Here is a 21,645-nt window from a genome sequence, read left to right as displayed (position 1 = left end):
CAGTAAAAATGACACACACATTAGGGAGCAATCATTGTTCTTTCATCAAGAGGTATTAAAGGATTTCTGGAGTGTCTGTAGTTGCCTCCCCAGGCACCCCTCCCACCCACACTCTCCCCTGAATGGGAGTGAGTGAGTTTAGAAATGGGCTGGACTTCCCTAAATTTACTGCAAGCTTAGAATGGCTTGAATTTGACTCTCAAGAGAGCCAGAATTCAATCTAAACTTTTGGCAACACGCTGCTTGTGCTTCTGCTGCTTCTGCTGCTGCTGGTGTCACCATAAGGTGTCTATTTGACTTACAGACCCAACTTGGATTCAACCCTGAAGAGGACACTCAGCTCAGAACTCAGACACTCAGAACATGGAACCAAACTTACTCTGAATGAAGAATCTCTCCTTTTTCCTATTTGCACTTTTTCTGAATTTCCTCCCTGCCAGGAGAGCTTTATAGAGCTGAAGACATTCGAGACCTAAGTCAGCAACATTGTGAGTTATGCATGCTTGATGCCTGAGTCTCAAACATGCATGCTTGTTAAAGCTTGTTCTCTGAGTGTGTGCAGGGTTTTTTTTTTTTTTTTTGGGAAAGGTATTAAATGTGAGGACGTGTACGGGTCTTTGTGTCCATCTCTGTCTTCTCTTTATCCTTCAGGGAAGTCATGGTCCCCTCAGTGCACTGGCTCCTGTTACTGTGGGGACTTCAAGGTCTTATGGCACAGGACTATGAGGAAGACTATGAGGAAGAGGTGGTGACCACCAAGAAGAAGAGCAAACCAAAGCCATTGAATTCCCTAACGCAAAATGGCAAATGTAAGTCTGTAGTAGTCTCTTTTTTATTTGTTTTTTTCCCTGTGGACTGTTTTATTGGCTCTTCTCCACAGACTTGGAAAAGTGGTGTAGAATTTGTGCATGCGTCACATCTTTCACTTTTTTCATCACCCGAAAAAAAAACTGCTGCCACAGGTAAAAAAAAAAAAAAAAGAACATGATACCCAACAAGGACATCGCTGGAGGATGCAATCCACTTGGATTGATCATATCTCTCAGGCTCCTCAGAGCCATCCATCTCCTGTGTGACCGTTAAGTGCTCCGTTACCCAAATGTTTTATTCGCTCAGAATCCTGTTTCCCCAGGCGCATTCTCTCTGTGACATATTTCTCGTGAAGATTAATGTGATTTATCCTCAGCCTATATTAGATCTGTGACCTCCTTCCGTTTCTGAAGGTTGGCGCAGCAAGATGAGTTACTTTTATATCCTCTTCAAAATTATATGTCACATTCATGAACTCATCACACTTTTCCTGAAAAGGCATCAGCCAATAGGGCATAAACAGTCGATAAATCACCTTTACCCTTTCTGAAGGCTCCACGGATAAACATTTCTCCCCAAGTCATAAAATCTATTTGGCTGTGATCAGTTTGATCTTAGACTGTGTTTGGCTGGATATGAAAGTCTTCTTTTTAGTGTTTCTACACACCAACTAGAGCTGAACACAGACTTTTGTTCCCTTGAGATCAAAGTAATAAATGATGCGTCTTGATTGGAAAAGTCTAGACGCCTGACTTGGCAGCAGAGAACTACAGAGAATGATTACTTGGTGGTTTGTTATAATGCCAAAACAGCAATCATCTAATGGCATGCATTGTTTTTTTTAAAAAGCCTGGCTCTAGCTAGCGGTTTCCAGTCTGTATGCTAAGCTAAGCTAACCAGCGGGTGCCTTTAGCTATATATTTAGCATTTAGACATGAGAGTGGTATAAGTCAAACCAACTAAACTAATTGTAACTCTCTCATTGTTATTAACCGTCTCTCCTCTTCCTTCTCAGCACTCGTAGATGAAGATTGCAGTTTGGAGATAGCCTTTCTGATCGACAGCTCAGAGAGCGCCAAGGACAACCATGCCCAGGAGAAGCGCTTCGCTTCAGACGTGATGGACCGGCTGCAGAACCTGCGGCTGCAGACCGGCCGGGGCCTCAGCTCCCGGGCGGCCCTCCTTCAGTACAGCAGCCACGTCATCGTAGAGCAGACCTTCAAACAGTGGAGGGGCATTGACGACTTCAAGGCCCGGATCGCGCCCATCGTGTACATCGGTCACGGCACCTACACCACCTACGCCATCACCAACCTCACCCGTATTTACCTGGAGGAGTCGGACCTCAGCAGCATCAAGGTGGCTGTTCTGCTCTTCGACGGCGTCTCGCATCCCAGGAACCCAGACATATTTTCGGCCGTGGCAGATGCCAAGAACCAGGGCGTCCGCTTCTTCACCATCGGCATCACACCTGAGGCCAATGAGCCCGGCAATATAGCTCAGCTTCGGCTAATTGCTAGCTCCCCAGCCTCGCGCTACCTTCACAACCTGCAGGATAGAACCATTGTGGATAAATTCATCAAGGAAATTGTGAGTAAAATTTAGTATTTTGATATGTTTTCAGATTCGATACATAATTGTACATGGGGAAATTGGTATTTGCTTTTATTTTTTATTTTTTAAATTGGTTGTAACAGAGGTCTCTCTCATTTACAAAAAACACACACAGCTTGTGTAAATGTCAATGTGTGCTTGATAATTGTTTATTCCCAGTAATTTATGCCAATTGGAAGCTTCAAAAAGCCAGTATGCAGAGTGACCTTTGCCAAATGAATCAAATGTTAGCGTCTCTCACGTCTCCATGCACCCAATAATCACTTGTGCTGTCTTTGACACCACTCACTTCTGTATTTCTTGGCCTATTGCATCCCCGATGTACACCTGCTACCTGCTGCCATAGTAACAGGTCTGCTGTCATCACCTTAGACATCACTGTAAAAGAAAACTCAGCTGGCCGAAAAAATGTGAAGCTCTGAAATTCCTTCTTTGTCGATGCATGTTAACTAAGTCAAAGGTTGTCTTTATTTCCAGTCGTTTATCTTGAGCGATTTGGGCTTCTTTCAAAAGCTGACGGTTAATTTCCACTAAGATAATTAGAACATGTGCTGCACAGCAACATCCTGCAGACAAAACCAGGCCGTTTGCTTTAACATATGCTCCGCATTAAAACCCCTTTGGGAAAATCGGGTGCAGTAAGAGCAAGAACACGGCAAGAACATGTATGCACGCTACATCATTCAACCGGCTTCTCAAACACCACTTCAAACGTAGGCTTACTGTGGACACAGGTGGTACACATCTAAATACGATAAGGGAAAACTTTGAAGAAATTTTACGCTGAGACTTCCACAACATTGAATCTGACAGCCTGCCCTTATGCCGGCATGCAAGAGCCCAGCAGCAGCAACTAGGCAACTTTCATCTCTCTGCCCTGCATCGGCAGCATGTGTATGTCATAAGCATGTGCCTCTGTCTCACCTGAGAAACTATCTTTAATTCTCAGTCTGCATCGCTCCGTCCTCTAAGACTGTCTGTGTTGTCTCCAGACATCCCTCCCTACTACGGAGACATCCCCTGGATGCTTACCGAGGCTATTTTACTGATCAATGCATGTGGTTTGCGTTAGGTCTCCGTGGAATTTCGACCGTTCCCCCTTGTCTAGAGAATGCGGTTAGCTTTGAAGAGACAATCAAACCTTGGGGTTAACGTCCGGGCTCTGGCAAGAAGTGTCTGGAAGTGTTACAAGAGGAAATGCAGGATATGAGTTCCCTCACAGAATCAGGTGGAGGAGGTTGAAGGCCATTCGACAAACGGAGCCCAGGCCACCTGCGAACAAGTTTAATTGGGTGTTTGAATAGCAGGTGTTTCTGTCTCCAGTATAATCCTCCATTGTAACTTTGAGACCAGGATTAAAAGTTGACCTCAGACAAAAGATTGCTACGATCATTCTCTAAATGTGTGCTGGTGCGGAGGAACTGAACCATATGGAGGAAGTCTGACAACATCTTGACATTCTTGTGTTTCTTGCTCCACAGACAGCGCTGGCAGATGAAGGGGTAAGTCCTAAGCCTGCAGTCTTCCTGCACAATTCTTGATGTGTGTCCCCAAATGGCCCGCCTGACTCTTCTTTCCCTGTGTTTGAAGTGTCCTCTGGCCCAGAGCAAGTGTGCGTGTGACAAGGGTGAAAGGGGAGCCAGCGGCCCTCCTGTAAGTACCCCGCACTGGTCTATGGAGTGTTCAAGATTAGATAAATGACTTTGAAATTCACAATAGAGATATTTATATCAACATTAGCATTTTGATGTGTTAATGCCATTTAATGTCATAATGTAACTTTTCATGCGTGGTTTTGTCACCAACCTCTCATCTTTCAGCAAATCCCGTGTCCCCTGTCTCTTAAGCAAGCAAGCTCAACAACTGCGACCAAATTTAGCCAGTTAGCAACAGTTAGCAAGTGCAACAACAATGTCAAAGTTTTGCTGAATCATCTATCTAGCTGAGGCTAAAAATGAACAAAGTACATAGTGAAGGACAACAGCTCATTTTTATTTATTCGTTTAGCTTAACAAGGCTTCTTGCTACAGTGCTAGCTGGCTAAACTTCCTCGGCTGGGTTGTGAGCATGGTATGTTATTATGCTGAAAAATAATAAAAGCTCACAACCAAGCCTAGCTTGTTAGGCGGCTAGGTAACCAGCTTAAGCACTCTGCGTAAGCCAAATAGAGGGATGGATTTAGTTACTGTGTCTGTTTTAAATTTTAGATTTAAATGGGTATAATCAAATAAATGCAGATCCAATAAAACTGTTGTTTTGAAAATAATGATGAAGTTCCATTTCATTGCTAATGAGTTGAGTTTATTTAACAGTTTGTTTCTTTGATTATTTATATCATAATAGGTTTTTCAGATTTGTTGGCCCTCCTCTGCTTAATACAATAAGTGTCAGCCTCTCAATTACTCCCCTTTGAAGCACTGTAGAGATCAACACAGCTGACAAAGACACCCTTGATGCTTACAGGCTACAAAATTGCAGGACTTTTAGTGAGTTTAGTAAATTGTGTGGTTTTAAGGGATCTGTTCCCCTGCAGCAGTGAGAGTAAAAGCAAATACCTTGCATTCCTCTTACACTCTGTTGAGAACAGGCCTAAACAGAGATTTACATGGGAAATGAGGAGAAACATGTCTGTCGAAAGAACCCAGCCACTTGGGATTGTCTGAGGACACATGTTTGGTGGATAAGATGTTACATGCGTGACTTTCTTCCACTGCCAATGCCATGTCTCGATGTGAAACGCTCCTTTTATTACAAAGAGGTCAGCCACAATTAGGCGTAGTGGTTTTTCTTTGATGTATTTTCATGGGATGAGAACGGGGTAATTACCCCCTTAAACTTAATGCTCTGAACAAAAGATGTTTCATATCAGTGGCAGCAGGCGCACACTGAGAGAAGCAGTGTGTGCAGACACACAGGGAATACTTGAAAGATAAGAACATGCACACATGCATGAAAGCAGAGAGAAGAGCCAGACGCTTGTTCGAGTGCGCCATTTTACACATATGCAGACAACTTTCCCTCTGACTCATCTGCTCCCAAACTCAATGGCTTCCATGCTACACTTCAAACATGTAGCTTACATGAGGTCTTTATGGGTCAACAAAAAAACAACGTAACTGTGTATCACAAACATAAGGCAGCTACAATAGGATTTACAGCTATGGAGGATGAGAAATCATTGCAGAACTTGAAAGACAAGTTTGACATTTTGGAAAATACACTTGTATGCTTTCTTAGATCTGAAGATCCATACCGCTTTTATATCTGTATGGTGAACATGAAGCTAGAGCCTTATCCTCTCACCATGAGCCCAGCCTTGTACTTAGCTAGAGCTGTTTAATGCAATCCACATAGTTGTGTAAAAAGACCAACTTTTATAAGAGGATGAAGCTTACCTTAAAGGTTCTTTGTGTAACTTTCAGAAAACCCTCATACTCTCGTGTTCAGACGCTTCATAGCCACGAGCGAATAACAGCCAAAACAGTGAGACCGAACATAATCCACCTGCATCTTGTTGGTATAATGCTGTAAAAATGAATAACAATCGTATTTACAACAAGACTAGAATCAAGAACACCGGTTCCGGTTGTTTGCTGACGCTAGCGGACTCTGTTTAGCTACCATATGTTGGCTGTAGACGAGCAGAAGAGTGACAAGGGACTCGCACAAATGTGCAAAAACGTTTCCCACAAAATCCGATCTGAATCCTTCACATAGAAGTCAGTCTTCAGGCTGTTATAGGCAACTGAAAAAGTCAGTGAAGGTCTCAATTTTTAAGTTACGTAACAACACGTTCACCCATTGGCAATAAAAGATACATACAGGGCCTTTAAGATATGTTGTATGTATATACTGGAAATTAATGATTTAACAGGTGGGTAAATGTTTTATTGTGTATTGTTTTTATTCGACAGATAATCTAGTTCACTTAGGTTATTTCACTATGCCACAGGAGCTATACACATGTCATGCTTTTCCCTATAAGCTCTGAAGAAGTCACACAGTTCAAGTATATGCTGCATACCTATCATTCTGAATGGCTGACTTTTTTCTTTAGGGCAAGAAGGGCCGTCCTGGAGATGATGGAAGCCCCGGCCTAAGAGGACAGAAGGTGCTGCCTCATTTAACAAATAGTTAATAAAGGATTAATCAACCTGCATATTAAAAACCCACTACCAGTTTAAAATATTGCTGGTACAAACCAGATAGGTGTCTTTCCTTGTAAAATTAAACCTTTTTCCCCTAGGGTGAAGGTGGGCTCAGTGGACTTCCGGGTCGGGAAGGAGCAGAGGTGAGCTGAGAGTTGAATCAAGTTGCCCAGATTCAAATCAAGATTGACACATGCATTATACAAACCTTTCCCATTAGATTTTATTTTTTTAACATGAACTCTTGAAGGAAAAGACACAGGTCTTGTTGTCTGTGTGGCACTCCTTTGGTTGTTGCCCGTCTCCTTCTGACTTAACAAGACTGTTTTGTACACACAGGGAAAATCGGGATACAAAGGAGAGAAGGTATTGTATGGATTCTACTGGAGTTTTTCTATATGCCCCCATTGCTTGTCAAAGTATCAGGTTCCCACGCTTAAAACAAATGCGACATACACTGGAGAATTCTGTGTTTTTCCAGACCCGATAAAGTGCCTTGAAAGGTAGCATTCACAGAAAAGACTTAAGAAATATCATGGCATTTTGTTCTCCTTTTTTCATCTGCGTTTAATGTCAAGCGTGCCTGCAAGTATCTCTAGTTACTTTTCCGTTAAAGGAATTGAATTATGTCAATCCCGTGTGATTAGTTGTTGCACACAAGCGCCTGGCTGTGATATTAAAACTCATTATTCCGAGATGAATTGCAGCATGGAAATTGCACTTTGTGTCATACAGGACTAAGGACTTCAATAAACGGCTTTTCTCCTCTTTTAGGGAGAGAGAGGGGAGTGTGGCACACCAGGAATCAAAGGAGACAGAGTATGTTGTCCTTTCGTATTGTTGTCATTTGATTTTCATTGTGTCATTGCCTCAGCGCTGCAGTCATGATATCTGCCTGAACTCAGCTGTGTTAAGTGATATATGGTTTTGTTTTATGGTAATCACCATTTCAACCTATAATTGCTTTTACCCCACCATCATTAAATCTTACACAACCTCTTTTAAGATGAAAGTATCGTTAATGATCGCCGTGGATTATGAATTTTAAGAAACGTCTATTCTTTTCAAGGGGCCTGAAGGTGCAATTGGTCCAAGGGGAAATCGTGGACTTCAGGTAAAATTTACCACTGTTTTTATCATAAAATCTAAAGTTGTTATTATTATAATCTTAGTTATTGCTGCCACATCTATCAAGCTATCCATTCTAGCACCGTATGTATGCATTTTACAATGATAAGGAACGCAGATTTACCACTCAAAACTATGGGTCAATAGTTGTCGATAGTAGTCAGTTGTATCCTCGGAAATAACAACTGTCAAGACAAGATTTTATCAGCTATAGGTAAATAATAAGTGCCATATCCATTCACTGTTTAAAAACTTAAAATCTAAAGCTAACTTATTTCAATCGCTTTGACGCTGTAGCCTAGTACAGTATTAAATGTAGCCTATGGACAGCTGATACAATACACTTTAATGCATGCATTTCATGTCATGTTCAGGGACAGCAAAGAATGTTTCTGAAAAAATGATAAAATGCCACTACCTCAGTAGTAACATGTAAAGCTACATGTTAGAGGTAACAAGTCCCTCACCAGATCCCCATAAAAGACAGGTAAACGAGGATTAGCATTGTTCTTATATTGCTGGCTAGCTATCCCTAGAAGAACAACATTATACAAACATTGCCAAAACATAGCCTTGTAAATTTGGACTTTATTGTTACAATACAATATGTTTCACTTTTACAAAAGAAAATGCTTTGGGGAAGATGACCAACCAGTGAGTTTGGGAAAACGTAAGACAATGTGGGGTATCCGCTAATGTTAGCCTAAAACCTGATATAGTAGCAAAAGCATCTTAGCTCCCATTCAATGGCTGATCCTATTCTGAAAACAGATTTTCCCAACATAATCTGTAACGCCGCAAAATAATCCGGTAAAATAATAATGTGCTCCTCGGCTTTGGAGTAATGCCAGATTAAAAGTCAAGTAGTAGTCTAATTATACAGGCATGCTAGCATGAGCCGTTTACGTTATAGCACACAAACACACTGTGTTGTGCAAAAAATACCCCACCCTCCAAACACACAGACGCAGACTATAGTTCCAACATCCACTCTGCTTTAACATGCGGACAACTCCAAAGTTTCACATAGTTACGGTTGCTACGCTATGATCGGACATCCACATAAGGGGTTTGGCGTAAAGTCAATTGTGCTATTTTTAACGAAACTATGTCCTGTTCAGGGTCTGTTTTATGATCCAGAGTAACTGCTACTTTGCAATACCCATGTGTAACCCTAACACATTTGTTCACAACTCAGGGTGTGCTTGGTCCACCTGGCGACAGCGGACCTGAAGGTGCCATGGGTAAAAAAGTAAGTATTCCTCGGTATTGATGCGTTTGAAATGCTTGCACCAAACCTGTGAAATCCTGGAAGTGTTGAAGTATAAAAGGAAACTACAGAGGTAAATCAAACGTTCTCCTCTCGACTGGTTCTTCCTTTACACATTTAACTGGCCTTTACCAGAGGCATATCTGAAGGATACAGTTTTTTTCCCCCCAGTCTGGTTCGAGTTAAGTCCCTTACATAGTTGTATGAAAGAGGTGTCCATGTCAGCAGATTCATCAGCACAAAGACAGTGCGTAGCGTTGTTACATGGGAAGTGGCAGAGGTGAAAAATGAAATGTGTTGCCGCATGTGGAAGAATAAAAAGTGCGAAAACACATGTGACATAATAAAGTGCTCCTTCTCTTCCTGAGAGTTTTTTTTTCTCCCCGAGTAACATTACCCTTTCAAAGTTGGCATTTAAAATGTTTGGATTAAATCAATTTATCTTGGACATAAATAACTTCACAAATGTCAAGCAGCCCTACAAACTGATCGGATGACCACACATTTGAACACTTATTTATGAGTTATGATCCATCACCAGTGGAACATTTGAAACCCCTCTGAAGTACCTCATCTGTTATTACCTTGTCAGCCTATTTGTCTCTTCCTATATTTTAAGTCCCCTCTCTCGTGTTATAGCTGCCAATTCTACCACGAGCCCACACCCCGCCAAGTGTTCCCTCCTTAATTATTTTGGAAGAATGTTCATGTTGATTGTCTGGCTGTCATTCTATATCACCTGAATGGCAGACTAATGTCTGGGTTTAAACATTGTCTCAACTTGCCTGAAAGGGCAAGAGAAATGGAAAAAAAAAAAATAGTGTTGGTATGTGCCTGCTAACATTTCCACACCCTCTTCACGCCTTTTACATGCCCTTCTGCTGCCTACCCCGGCTGTGATTTACAGCCTCTGAGTGAATAATTGCATTCTTTACCAATAAAGTCTTGACTGAAGGAATGAAGGAACCCCGTAGTACAAGTCTAAACCCCATTTTTTAAAATAACGGTAGGAAAAAGCCGCGTGGAGTGGGAGGAGCTAGGTTGGTTTGCGTTGTGATGCATTGGATCCAGGATGCAATCTAACAAAGCCGGGGTGTTTGTGCATCTGTTTGTGCATTTACGCATGTATGTCCCTGCCTGTATTTTATAGGGGGAAAGGGGACTTTCTGGACCACCTGGAATCCAAGGGGAAACAGGGATTGGCCTTCCGGGACCCAAGGTAGAGTTTGGCACCCTATTGTTTTGGAAAATGATGTCATGAGAACATAATAATCCACCTGCGTCTCACCCTTATCACGCTCTTAACTTGCCCACTTGCACTCCACAGGGCGATGTCGGTTACCAGGGGCTTTCAGGGCCCCCTGGGCCTCCGGGGGTTGGCGAGCATGGGCCACCGGTAAGCACGCACACCTCACACTAAGGTTACAGGCCGCAGCAGTGCAGCCCCCGCCCCTGCTTACTGCTGCTACTGTATACCTGTCTCTCCGTTCAAGCGCGGCACATATGCAGATTAAAATGATAACATGGCAGATCTACCATCATATTAAAGTCATTTTTAAAACAGTGGGTCTTTGATTTCACACAAATCAGGCTCTTTTCCAGTCACCCACTTTTGATTTTAGCAGCGTAAATGACGCCTGTCGCTAGCAGATTTTAAAAACCTGTTAATAAGCTAACAGGCTAATTCTGACTTCTTAAGCTGGTTCTTAAGTGTCTCCAGTCGACTTTTTTAATGTTTCCGATCATTTATTACAATTAAATGGAAATGAAAGATGCACTTAATGGCTAGCTATGCGATAAAACTGTAATGTGTAAAAAAAACTGAGGCTGGGGCCGCCGGTGACTGAGAGGTTAGAGCATGTAAAGAGGCTGAAGGTCCTCGAGGCAGCAGCTGCGGGTTAGACTCCCTCAGCTACATGTCTCCCCCTCTTTCTCTCACCCCATTTCCTGTCTATCTATATAATAAAGGCTTGAAAACTGCAACAAAAAAAACTGAGGCTAAAACCATGTGCGCGGAAATGTTTTTCTGCAATAATGTTAATACACCTGTAATGTAAAAAATGATGACTTCAGGAACCACAGCACTATCTCTCAAAATGAGTTTCGCCGGAGCAGTAAATGTCCAGGGAAGCTAACGTAAGCCAAATTTTTGACATAGTAGCATCTTGACTCCCAACTAGTGGATATGCCATCAGTACAGTTAATTGTGTCATGGTCAGGGTCTGTCTGATCCTTGATAATCTACAATTACTGCTACTTTCAAAACCTATGTGTTACCCTCACGATTGTTCACAATTAAGCAAACAGTCAATTGTTGAAGATTTTTCACTGGTCATTTACATTGCTTTGCTTCACTCAGGGGCCTCAAGGGCCACAGGGAGTCCAAGGAGAGAGAGGACTGATCGGAGAAGGTCTCCCTGGACCAAAGGTGAGTTCAGTGTCTTATGGGACTCACAGCTTATCCCTGAAAGGTTTATGCACTCAAACCACTTAAAAGCGTTGAACTCTTTTGACCCCATTTCATGCATTCACCTCCGGTTCACCTACCTTCACACTGACCTGCACAAAGGCCGCGTCTGGCCTCCAGATCCCAGGGTGTAATGACATAAAATTGACAGCGTGTATGGTTGCAAGAGATGATAACACAACGCAGAAGTTCCATAAGTTCGCATACAGCACCGCCGCATGTCTCTTATTACCTCATCGTATATTCCAGTCCATTGATCGTACCCACTAGAGAACATGCCGGTGCAGATGCAGCGATGATACAGGGAAAAGGCCAGGACACCTCGAGGTGCGAGTGACTCACAGAGAGGGGAAAGAATGACTCTGTTCCTGTGTCTGTCTCCCCTCAGAATGTACAGACGCACACATGCACATATGTGGATACTCACGCGTACATGCTCTTAATCCAACGATAAGAAAAAAGAAAAGGGAATTTGGGTTCTCTTAATGACTGGTATAGTCTGGAAACCAGACGAATCACCCGAGCTCATGTTTCATTTGCTCTGGCAGCTATGTCTGGTCCCCCTCCCATACAGACAGATTTCAAGCAGGTCCCTTCCCGGGGAAGCTCATCACAACCATTTATATCATGTTGCCTTATGTAAATGGCGTCCTCTGTCCAGCGCATTCAAGGCTCACGAAACACAGATCAAACTTGTCAAACTAGGCAGCGCTGATCCAATATGAATCAAGATTCTGCTACTCTATTCCCTATTGCCTCTAAAATGTTTTCAGACACACATTTTAGTGTAATGTTTAGCTGTCATTTGAGAAAGTTTGTGACCTACACGCCATTTCCTTTCCCGCTCGGCTCCGCACCGGCATAACTCGCACGTGACGCTCAGCGCTTGATCATTTCGTTGCTCTGATTGGTTGTAGCTCGCATTTCATTAATATAGGTCTCTGTAATTGCACCCAGATGTCTTTTGGTGTGCGATACCGATAACGGCCCTTGGAAATCTAAATTGAACTGAGCGGTTCCAGACTAAAGCAGCTCAGACCAAAGATTCGAAACCAAACCGTTGAAGGAAAAGTTGCGGAAGTTTTAGAATGTAAGGCGCGTCACCTCAGCATCTAACTAGCTCACAGTCCTCTTGTCACGACCGTTACTGCTGGTCCAAATGGCTGAGTTTTGGGTGGAGGCTCAAAGAGGCTAGACTAGACTTTCCATTCTGGTTGGTTGGGGTTCTCATTCATGTATGCTCCTGTTTTCTTTTGCTGTAAGCCGCCCACATTGCCGAGCATAGTAACGCTGCATTGCTGTTGTGTCCAAAGATTTAGAAAACGTAAAGCCAGACATGGTCACGGGAGGGGACTCGAACTCATGAACCTCCCTATTTCTGAACGTCTGTGTAAAAACATCTTGTGAAAATGCAATGCTGGGATTTAACACGCTGTTCATGTCTGTATACAAATTGTCAGTGTTAATTAACTTTCCCCCAGGTGTTTAACATCACCCATCACAGTTCATTTGATATTTTTTTATCATTTCTGAGCAGAAATATCCTTTAACACTTAGATATTTTTAAACATCTGCCCCAAAGCCATAGCTCTCGATTAAGCGAACAAACCGCTCTCCAGATCAACACTAGACTGAAACCCATTTGTTGTTTTGATGAACCCAGACCGTTAAATTAAGGGTGATGAATTGAATTCAAATGCATGTAGGTAATGACAAATGTAATCACTTTGTGTGTGCTTTACATCAGAAGGCAATGTAGCTTTAATTTAGGTGAAAATAATGCATCTCCCACTTCCTCCATACCTTCATCTAATTTATCGCCTTTCCTCTGAAGCAACAGCAAGTTTCCATCCCCAGAACGGGAGGTGGTGTACCTCACACCCTCAGATTGGCCTCGGGGGGGTGCTCATTTTTACCTCGACAGGAGATTTCGGCCGCACACTCGCAGGTGGCGTTCCTCGCTCTAAAGAAGGGTACTTCACATGACGTGTCTCGGCATGCTCCGTCTTCACAGCTCAGCAGCAGTATTCTCCCTTTTCCACACGATTGGCACCTCGGCTCGTGTGCCAAAAAGGAGAGTTCAGAGAGTTACGACAATAAATCTATACTCTCTGAAGCTGACATGCAAATGCACCATTACTATGCTAATCGGTGTACTTCTGTATTTCTTTTTGCCCTTGAATGACCTTGGAAGACAGGGAAATGTTCTCAAGGGATGTCTTTGCGGAGTCATGTACAGCCAGACGTTATGCTGCACTTTCTTTTTTCCATTGTACAGGCTGTCAACTTGGATTACTGGTTTAATCCCTCAATGTATTTCTATTCTTGCTTTTTCAGTTTTTTAGAGACTTATAAATCCTCTTCAGACACATTATATGAGATGTGAAATACTCTTTTTCCTCATAAAACGGTCAGTAAACCTGACTCTAACTGCTGAGGCAGGGTTAAAAGCAGCTACTCTCCTCCTGTACAGACGCATATATGCAAATAGGGAGACACCTCACCTGCTACCACTATTGGAACGAGCAGCTTACATACCACAAACTACAGATTGAAAGTGAGACTATATGTCATTTTTCATGAGTTAGAAGCAATAATATATATTCACTCTTACACACGAAAAGCCTAATTATAATAAACCATCTTTATTTATTCAACACACAGGAGTTTTTCGGTCACAACCTTGTTTGGTCTGGTATGACCAGTATCAAACTTTACATTTTGTAAGCATACTGCAGCTGTCATATAAAACTTTACCTTATCCGGAACATATTTATTAGCATATTCACAACAATTACAGAGAAGCAGTCGTCGGTAAATCAAAATCGCAGATCTTAGGCTCCCTTCAACAACGCTCATTAAATATGTATGAAAAGAAAATCCTGCAAAAAGAGGGAATCTAATGAAAAATTAGCACACAAGTTGATAATTTCAAGATTATCCACAGGGCCTGTGCTACACCTTATAGACGTTAAAATGTCTAGTTACTTCCAATAAATGTAGTTTCTGTTCTGTTAATGCACCAGGGGCATTTTTGCTTATCAGAATCCACCTCTCCATCTTCCAAACGACTAATTCAGCCTTTACTCTAAATGAACGTAGACTTTCGAACATCCAAAGGGATATAACCAACAGGAAACAGCATTTTGGGGGTTAAGGGGTCTTTAAAGTCTGACGTGAGACTTGTAATAACTTAAAGTGACTTTAAACGTAGACTGCTGTTTGCAGGCTTTACAGCTGCAAAAAAAGACAAGTTTACAAATGTGGTCTCTCTTTGCAGTCCTTTTTTTGTTCTTACCTGTTTTCCATATACTATAATTGTATGTATAATTGCCCATATATAGGTAATAAACATAAGATCACATTTGATCGCATAAAAAGTGCAGAAGTTAAAAATATAGGGATATAATATAAGATATCAAACAAAGTAATATACTGTATATGTTGTATTAACTGTTCTCCATCATGGATAATCCTCTCCACCCTCTCCAACTCACACTGGTCAGACAGCGGAGCACCTTCTCCAAAAGGCTTCTTCAGCTTCGCTGTCGTAGCAACAGATACAGGAAATCTTTCCTGCCACAATCCATCACTGTATATAAAAACTCTCTCAACTCTGCCTGACAGAGAACTCTGCTCTCTCTACTGTTTTGTTGTATATATTATTATTGTTTACTGTTTATAGCACACTGTGCACTGTATATATACACTATGTATATATTGGATTATATTTATGTTATGTACAACGTTTTTATTTGCTGACCCACTACTACTGCTGTTACAAGATAATTTCCCAGTCTGGGATCATTAAATATTATATATTATATTCTGTTCTATTCTATATTTGTGGGAGACAGTAATTACAAAATGAACAAAGTAATGTAAAGAGGGAAATATCCGTAACCAGTAGTAATAAGTAGTAAGTATATATATACTCAAGGGATTCAAAGGAAGAATGTTGCCTTTTATTCACAAAACATCAAAAAGTAACATGATTAAATACAGCCACACAGAGCAGCTAGCATGGCTGTACACTCATAGTCTTGTCAAATCACATAAATTCATATTTCTGAGAGGTACAGTGCACAGAAACCTTCCCTATTCAGGTAAGGATTGTTAAAACAGCCCTCTCATGACAAACTGTAGTTGCTTTACATCAGCTGTCAATTTTGGAACATCCAAAGGGACGTGACCAACAGGAAACAGCATCTTGGGGGTTAAGGGGAAACTTGTAATAACTCACAGTGACTTTGAAGAGCACCGTGCTGGTTTCTGTGGTGACAGCCTGCAGAAACAATTTACCCACACTTGGTGCCAACAGTCTAACAGTGAATGTCTGGGTACTGTCTCAGTAAACGGTGATGTCTATCAACTGCCTTGTATTCCTTGTAACTTATATACATCAACATAGACAGGAATTAAAGAGGAATGTTTTTACCCAAACCTCAATCAGAAAACACATTTGGCTTCTATAGTCTGTTAAACTACGTGTACTGGGTGATTCATGCGTCCATTTGTCTGACTTGTGACTGATCACAGAGATGGAGAAAGAACCACATTTTCACATGCACTCACATTGTCATTGTTTTCATATATATTAGCTGCTATTTCAGGAGGCAAAATGCAATCATTTCCGTCTGTCTTCACAGGGAGAGCGAGGCTTGGAGGGGCCGCGGGGGCTCAGAGGACAGCCGGGCGCTGGAATCAAAGGAGACAAGGTAGAGTACAGAGTGGCTGTAAATAAAGACGCCCGGCTGAAATGCTTTCACGCGGACAGCAAGATAAAGCCGGAGTCCTGTTGCGAAGAAGGCTAAGAGTTGGCAGAGCCACCGGGTGAATGCATTCAGCCTGGTGTTTTATATGAGGTCCCAGTCTACAGGTGATGAATCAAGGTTAATGTCTGGTAGTGTAGGAGGAGTGCAGCTCCACAGCTTTTGGGGCTGTGGGAAAGCTATCACCGCGGACTGACAGAAAGGTGTTCTCTCTACCTTTCAGGATGTGTTTGCAGATCTTAGCCGCCATCAGATAATCTTTTAGCTCACAGCAGACGTTGATGGAACATGACATGACATGAGCTGATTTAAAATGGGTTTTAAAGTTACATCATTTATCTGGAAGTCCCTGGGGTATGACGCTGACATTTGGGAATGGATGAAACCCCTAGAAGAAACACGGGTCTTTTTCAAACATAAATGTTTCTCTACATGGAAGTTCCTGGCTCAGATCACGCCGACAGATTTACTGTAGCCTTGTGGTGGAGTTCATCAAAGATAATTGCAGTGTTTTCACGTGGTAATGACAAACCAGCGCCTGCAGGCTTTTCTGTGCATTAACATCGTACATTAAGTGTTACATGTGACAGATGAAAAGACATCATTAAAAAAAAGAGCAAATGTCCTCGAGTTATGTGTAAACAAAGATTTCACAACAGTATACATCCATTACGGAGCCAAAAGGTAATGCACGGGATCTTGGCGAAGAACCCTTTGCAGTTGCGTGCTTTCCACATGCAATAAATCACAAAATGTCCCAGTTGGCATTTGAGTGTGGTTCACTGTCATACTATAAACACTTACATGTTGTTATTATCATTAACCTCCATTCTTATCTGAACCTGTAGGGGGATTTTGGCCCTCCAGGTCTTCCTGGGCCACTCGGCCTCCCAGGAGCAGGCATACAGGGCGAGAAGGCAAGTACTTCAAAAAAATGTCTCCTTCCTCGGCTCAAATTGCCGTTAAATGAAGGTTTTGCATGTTATTCTTTAATGTAAAGTTCACATCCCACTTGTTCAGGGACTGTACAAAAATGAGTGGGGTGGGGAAGAGGGCTGAAAGGCATAGTTTGGATATTGTGAAGTGGGGTTGTATAGGGCATAAGGTTGGCGCACCCCCTGTTTCTGTATTGGTTTTACTGTAAGCTGCATTTAGAATCTTTTCAGCACTTTGCCTTGCCGTAGGGCAGCCCTTACCAACGGGGAAGGGAAGTCTTTCTATCCATCTATGCTCTCTTCAAAGCCACCAGATTCTTTTTTACAAAGAGCTGGCAGAACACAGGTGTAGCTGCAGGTTTGTTTGTGTTATTGTGTCACTTTGGCAAATCCAAACTAATCCTTCAACCTATGTTTCACGTTTAAAAGAGCAAGACTCTTCCCAGCGTTAATCATATTTTCCTTGGATCCTTTTTTATTTATTATAACTGATAGTAGAAATAAAGAGGAGTTAGACAAGACGATGAAGCCTATTTCTAAAACCCTTTAAAGTCCTCACTAAGAGAAAAGTGATGGATTTCTTTTACTTACTAAGACAATCATTGATTCTTTATTTAACGGAGCGACCACTTTTTTAAATATAGGCCTCTACCAAATGGTCCAATTATGGTATAATTAGAAATTACAAAATAGAAATCATGTGCTGTTATAATACTGTAATATTTAAATACCAACATATGTCAGTTTGTTACTATGAAATTAGTAATGTTACCAGTACTAGTACTATTTCCAAGTAGTTATTTTAGATCTATATCATTATAGTAATTTGATCATTTGTTTTAATTCAAATAGATATAATATATGATATTAAGAATAGTAAATATTTGAAAAATTCAAGTTTATTGTCTTAAAATCACTACTTTTAGCATAATAGGACAATTCAACCATTTGGAAGAGCACGTTTTAAGACAGTTAAAACACAAAGTTAATTCACATTTATGGAATTATTTCAGCACATATGCCATGTAATGGAGCCCCATTAAATGTATCATTAAAACAATGAATGATCAGAAGTTTTATTTTGTAAGAAATAGTCCATTTTTATAACATTGGCATAACTTCACTACGATAAACTATTTTTTACCATAAAAGGACAATTCAAGCATTTGGTTTGTATAAAGTTGCATAAACCTGTAACTATAACCTGTAAGACCTCTGAAACTATAACCTGCTAAAGAAAATATGGCTACCTTTGAAACGTCTATCACCCAGAGCCGTCTCACTTTTTTTGCTACTAACTTACTAAAGGAGGCAAACTAAAAAGGCGTTCTCTATAAAGACACAGCAACATCGAGTGGATTTCTTTATCGTAACACACCTGAACCGAGTGGTAGAGGCGGTTCACTAAGGTTGAGTTAAGTTCAACACATTTTTTAATAAGATATAGTGACTCTAAATGTGCTCTACCCAACGGTTGAGAGGGAGCTGTGGGAAATCTGATAGATCAACTCAAGTGATGTCGCGTGAGCCAGCGAGTGAGGAAGAAGTGAGCCTACCAGACCTCTGTAGCTCCTCATCTATACTTGACATCAGCCGCTGCCAGTATAACACAATTTCCAAACAAACTGCCCGCAGTTGAGTTGCATTGTGTGTAATAATGGTGCCAGATTTGACAAGGCAGTGTCTGGGAAGAAGGATACCACTCCACAAAGCTGGGTCTGTCTGACGTTCCTGTCTGTTATAGGGAAGGTTTTCGTTGCCATCGTACTCTACGGGGGGAATTGTTGGGTCTATGTTTATCGTAGAGTGTGGTCTTTACCTACTCTGTAAAGTGTCCTGAGATAACTTTTGTTATGATTTGGCACTGTAAATAAAACTGAATTGAATTGAATTCTGTCTGCTGCAACAGTGTTTTAGTGCTAAATTGGTGAGATTCGATTTTTTTATTAATAATGGTGCATTTAACGGCACTGTAGTGCTGGTTACGTGTATGAAGCAGAACATGTTAAATGGCTTATAACAATAAAGAACCAAGGGTGTATGTGTTTATCACACTTGACCACCACTCAATCTTTTTCCTACAGTCTCTCAGGCATTACTTAGTGTTGCTAATGGACGGCTTTTGTTTTATGGATTTTTTTTTTATTATTATTACGGTATCCATTTTTCCTTGCAGGGTGTGGAAGGACCAAGGGGGCCACCAGGTAGCAGAGGCCCACAGGGAGAGGGCTTCCCTGGATCCAAGGTTTGAACACACCCTCACAATGTTGTTTCATTTTAAGAAAATGCTAAATCGACACCATCAAGCCCCAACATTTAAGTTTGCACAAAAATATAGGTGCAATATCCTTTCAGAGTCTCAGAAATCAAAGCGGAACCACTGCACAAAATGTTAGCAACAGTGTGTGAGAGTGTGTAATAAGACCGAGAATAAGTAGATGTTGTCACGCTGCCTTGTCTCACACAGGGGGACCAAGGTTTGCCTGGGGAAGTCGGCTCCCCAGGAGAGAGAGGGGCTGGGGAACCTGGATCCAAGGTGAGACAAATCTCTAATCAGCAGCAACCATTTACATTTTTATAGCACTTATATTTTACTAATCCATAAACTCTTTCCTCAGGGTGAGCCAGGATCGACAGGGATATCTGGTTTGCCAGGTCTACCAGGGGAGGACGGAGCCCCCGGACAGAAGGTAGATCAAATCACAGCCGACTGTTTCTATATGCGTCTGTTTCCTCCGACATCAAACGTAATCAAGCCTGAATGTTTTTGTCTTTAGGGTGAGCCAGGATCTGTAGGCCTGAGGGGGTCAGAGGGGGCACCTGGAATTGGCACACAGGGTGAAAAGGTAAAAAAAAACAAGTTACATTTCCTTCCACTTTTTTACGTCTTGCACCAGAACCTTGCGGACCTGTTAAAAACAAGTAGAGCCAAAGCTGTCAGATTAGTAACGGTGTTTCCAATGTGATCTTTAAGGGTGACCAAGGCCAAAGAGGTATAAGGGGCTTGACTGGTCCACCCGGCATTGCTGGACCCTCGGGACCAAAGGTGAGGAGCTGTTAAGCTTGATTATCTATTGAATAAGGAATTATAGAGACCATGTCCACAGCCTTCTGGAAGGGCATTAACAATAAGAGAAAAGATCATTTACGAGTTAAAGATTTTAACCACTTGTCTTTGCATTTCTTCTTCTTCAGGGAGAACCGGGGTCACAAGGCAGGGGGGGTTTACCTGGTCCACCGGGCCGCTTCGTCGCTGGGCCCAAGGTTTGTACTCCAACACTCCCGTCTCATTTTGTCACATTCTCATATAGTGGACACAATGCGATGTCAGCCGCGTTGGAGTGAAGTCCAGCTACACCCACTTATCATTTGATAATATCATTGGATTAGCATGCGATAGGGGGAAGAAACGGTTCGGCTTGTATTTCTTTAGACCAATTGCGAAACAGATAGCGGAGATAGAGGAAGTGGCCTGTCTATTGTCAGGCTTTATCCCAGCACTGTACATCCAGCGATAATGGTATTTATTTGGAAAAAGACTCCATTAAAAGTAAACGTCAGTACAGTAAGTAATCACAGTCATTATTGTCCGTAAAAATTGTTGTATCAAAAGTAAGTGTGGGCAACTACCCACAAACCCTCAGGGACCCCAAAGACTCCAAGTTAACTGTATGGCAACAGTTACTTTGTGGTGACTTGATTGTTTGCATATTCTTTTGTTAATACAATGTTTCCACTATATGGTATGGCTGTGCTCGATTCACTTTTTTGGTACCAGGACTTTGCTCTTTTTGTTTTTGTTTTCCACTGCGCATAGTACCCATTCAGTGAAGGGGGGGGGGGGGGTTCTCAGCTGTTCTCCATAGCGACGCCATGTCTTCAACGTGACGCCATGTCTTGACATTCACTGAATCCTTTACAAAGAACTTTCATCGGAAACCAAACAGCAGAGGAACATCAGCACTTCCATCAATTGTACGCTGTAGTGTACTCAGTGGTCTGCCTCAGATTCCCCATTTTAGGGTTAGGGGTTAAACTGGCCCTGTCTGAAAATTAATTTGATTAGATGAACTCATCACAGGTTTTGTATAATATGTACAATATTTTCCTTTTATATAGAATAAAGAGTTAATTTGCACTTACGTGTTTTCTAGGGTGATTTCGGCCCAAGTGGTCCTCCTGGTCCGATCGGGGAGACTGGCTACGGACTTCCTGGTCCAAAGGTAACACTCAAAATAAGCCACCGCTCTCAATGCAACAATGTATTTGTAAATCATTCCTTGATTATCTCGGATGACTGCCCGTCGACTCACTTTAAGCATGTTGTCATAGCAGAACAATCTAACTTTGGAAAATGAATTATCAAGCGAATGTAAGGAGAGGCACATCTGGCAGCACATGTTTGCCCTTTCATCATGCGGATCATTTCCCAGCATTCAGCAAGAACACAGAAGATGACGAGGGGAAAAAATGACTTACAACATTTCTTCAAAATTGTAAT

The 21,645-nt window shown here is 41.8% G+C and overlaps 1 protein-coding gene across 1 annotated transcript in view; it reads left to right on the top strand.

The window, feature by feature from the left end:
- Positions 1 to 221: 221 nt before the first annotated feature.
- Positions 222 to 21,645, top strand: part of LOC310964993 (uncharacterized protein) — a 31,853-nt gene continuing 10,429 nt past the window's right edge. The window contains exons 1-23 of the mRNA XM_083938351.1: positions 222 to 488; positions 652 to 809; positions 1,826 to 2,400; positions 3,906 to 3,926; positions 4,015 to 4,077; positions 6,482 to 6,535; positions 6,671 to 6,715; positions 6,912 to 6,938; positions 7,347 to 7,391; positions 7,642 to 7,686; positions 8,899 to 8,952; positions 10,121 to 10,189; positions 10,298 to 10,366; positions 11,330 to 11,398; positions 16,087 to 16,155; positions 17,058 to 17,126; positions 19,321 to 19,389; positions 19,612 to 19,680; positions 19,763 to 19,834; positions 19,922 to 19,990; positions 20,119 to 20,190; positions 20,340 to 20,408; positions 21,299 to 21,367. Of these exons, the coding sequence (XP_083794477.1) occupies positions 659 to 809; positions 1,826 to 2,400; positions 3,906 to 3,926; positions 4,015 to 4,077; positions 6,482 to 6,535; positions 6,671 to 6,715; positions 6,912 to 6,938; positions 7,347 to 7,391; positions 7,642 to 7,686; positions 8,899 to 8,952; positions 10,121 to 10,189; positions 10,298 to 10,366; positions 11,330 to 11,398; positions 16,087 to 16,155; positions 17,058 to 17,126; positions 19,321 to 19,389; positions 19,612 to 19,680; positions 19,763 to 19,834; positions 19,922 to 19,990; positions 20,119 to 20,190; positions 20,340 to 20,408; positions 21,299 to 21,367 (1,914 nt within the window). The 5' untranslated portion in view covers positions 222 to 488; positions 652 to 658. The remainder of the gene's footprint in view (positions 489 to 651; positions 810 to 1,825; positions 2,401 to 3,905; positions 3,927 to 4,014; positions 4,078 to 6,481; positions 6,536 to 6,670; positions 6,716 to 6,911; positions 6,939 to 7,346; positions 7,392 to 7,641; positions 7,687 to 8,898; positions 8,953 to 10,120; positions 10,190 to 10,297; positions 10,367 to 11,329; positions 11,399 to 16,086; positions 16,156 to 17,057; positions 17,127 to 19,320; positions 19,390 to 19,611; positions 19,681 to 19,762; positions 19,835 to 19,921; positions 19,991 to 20,118; positions 20,191 to 20,339; positions 20,409 to 21,298; positions 21,368 to 21,645) is intronic.

The sequence above is a fragment of the Echiichthys vipera genome (genome assembly GCF_963691815.1).
Source record: "Echiichthys vipera genome assembly, chromosome: 23".
In the NCBI taxonomy this organism is placed as follows: domain Eukaryota; kingdom Metazoa; phylum Chordata; class Actinopteri; order Perciformes; family Trachinidae; genus Echiichthys; species Echiichthys vipera.
Note: the sequence above shows the minus strand (reverse complement) of the source record. Positions and strands in the feature narration are given on the sequence as shown.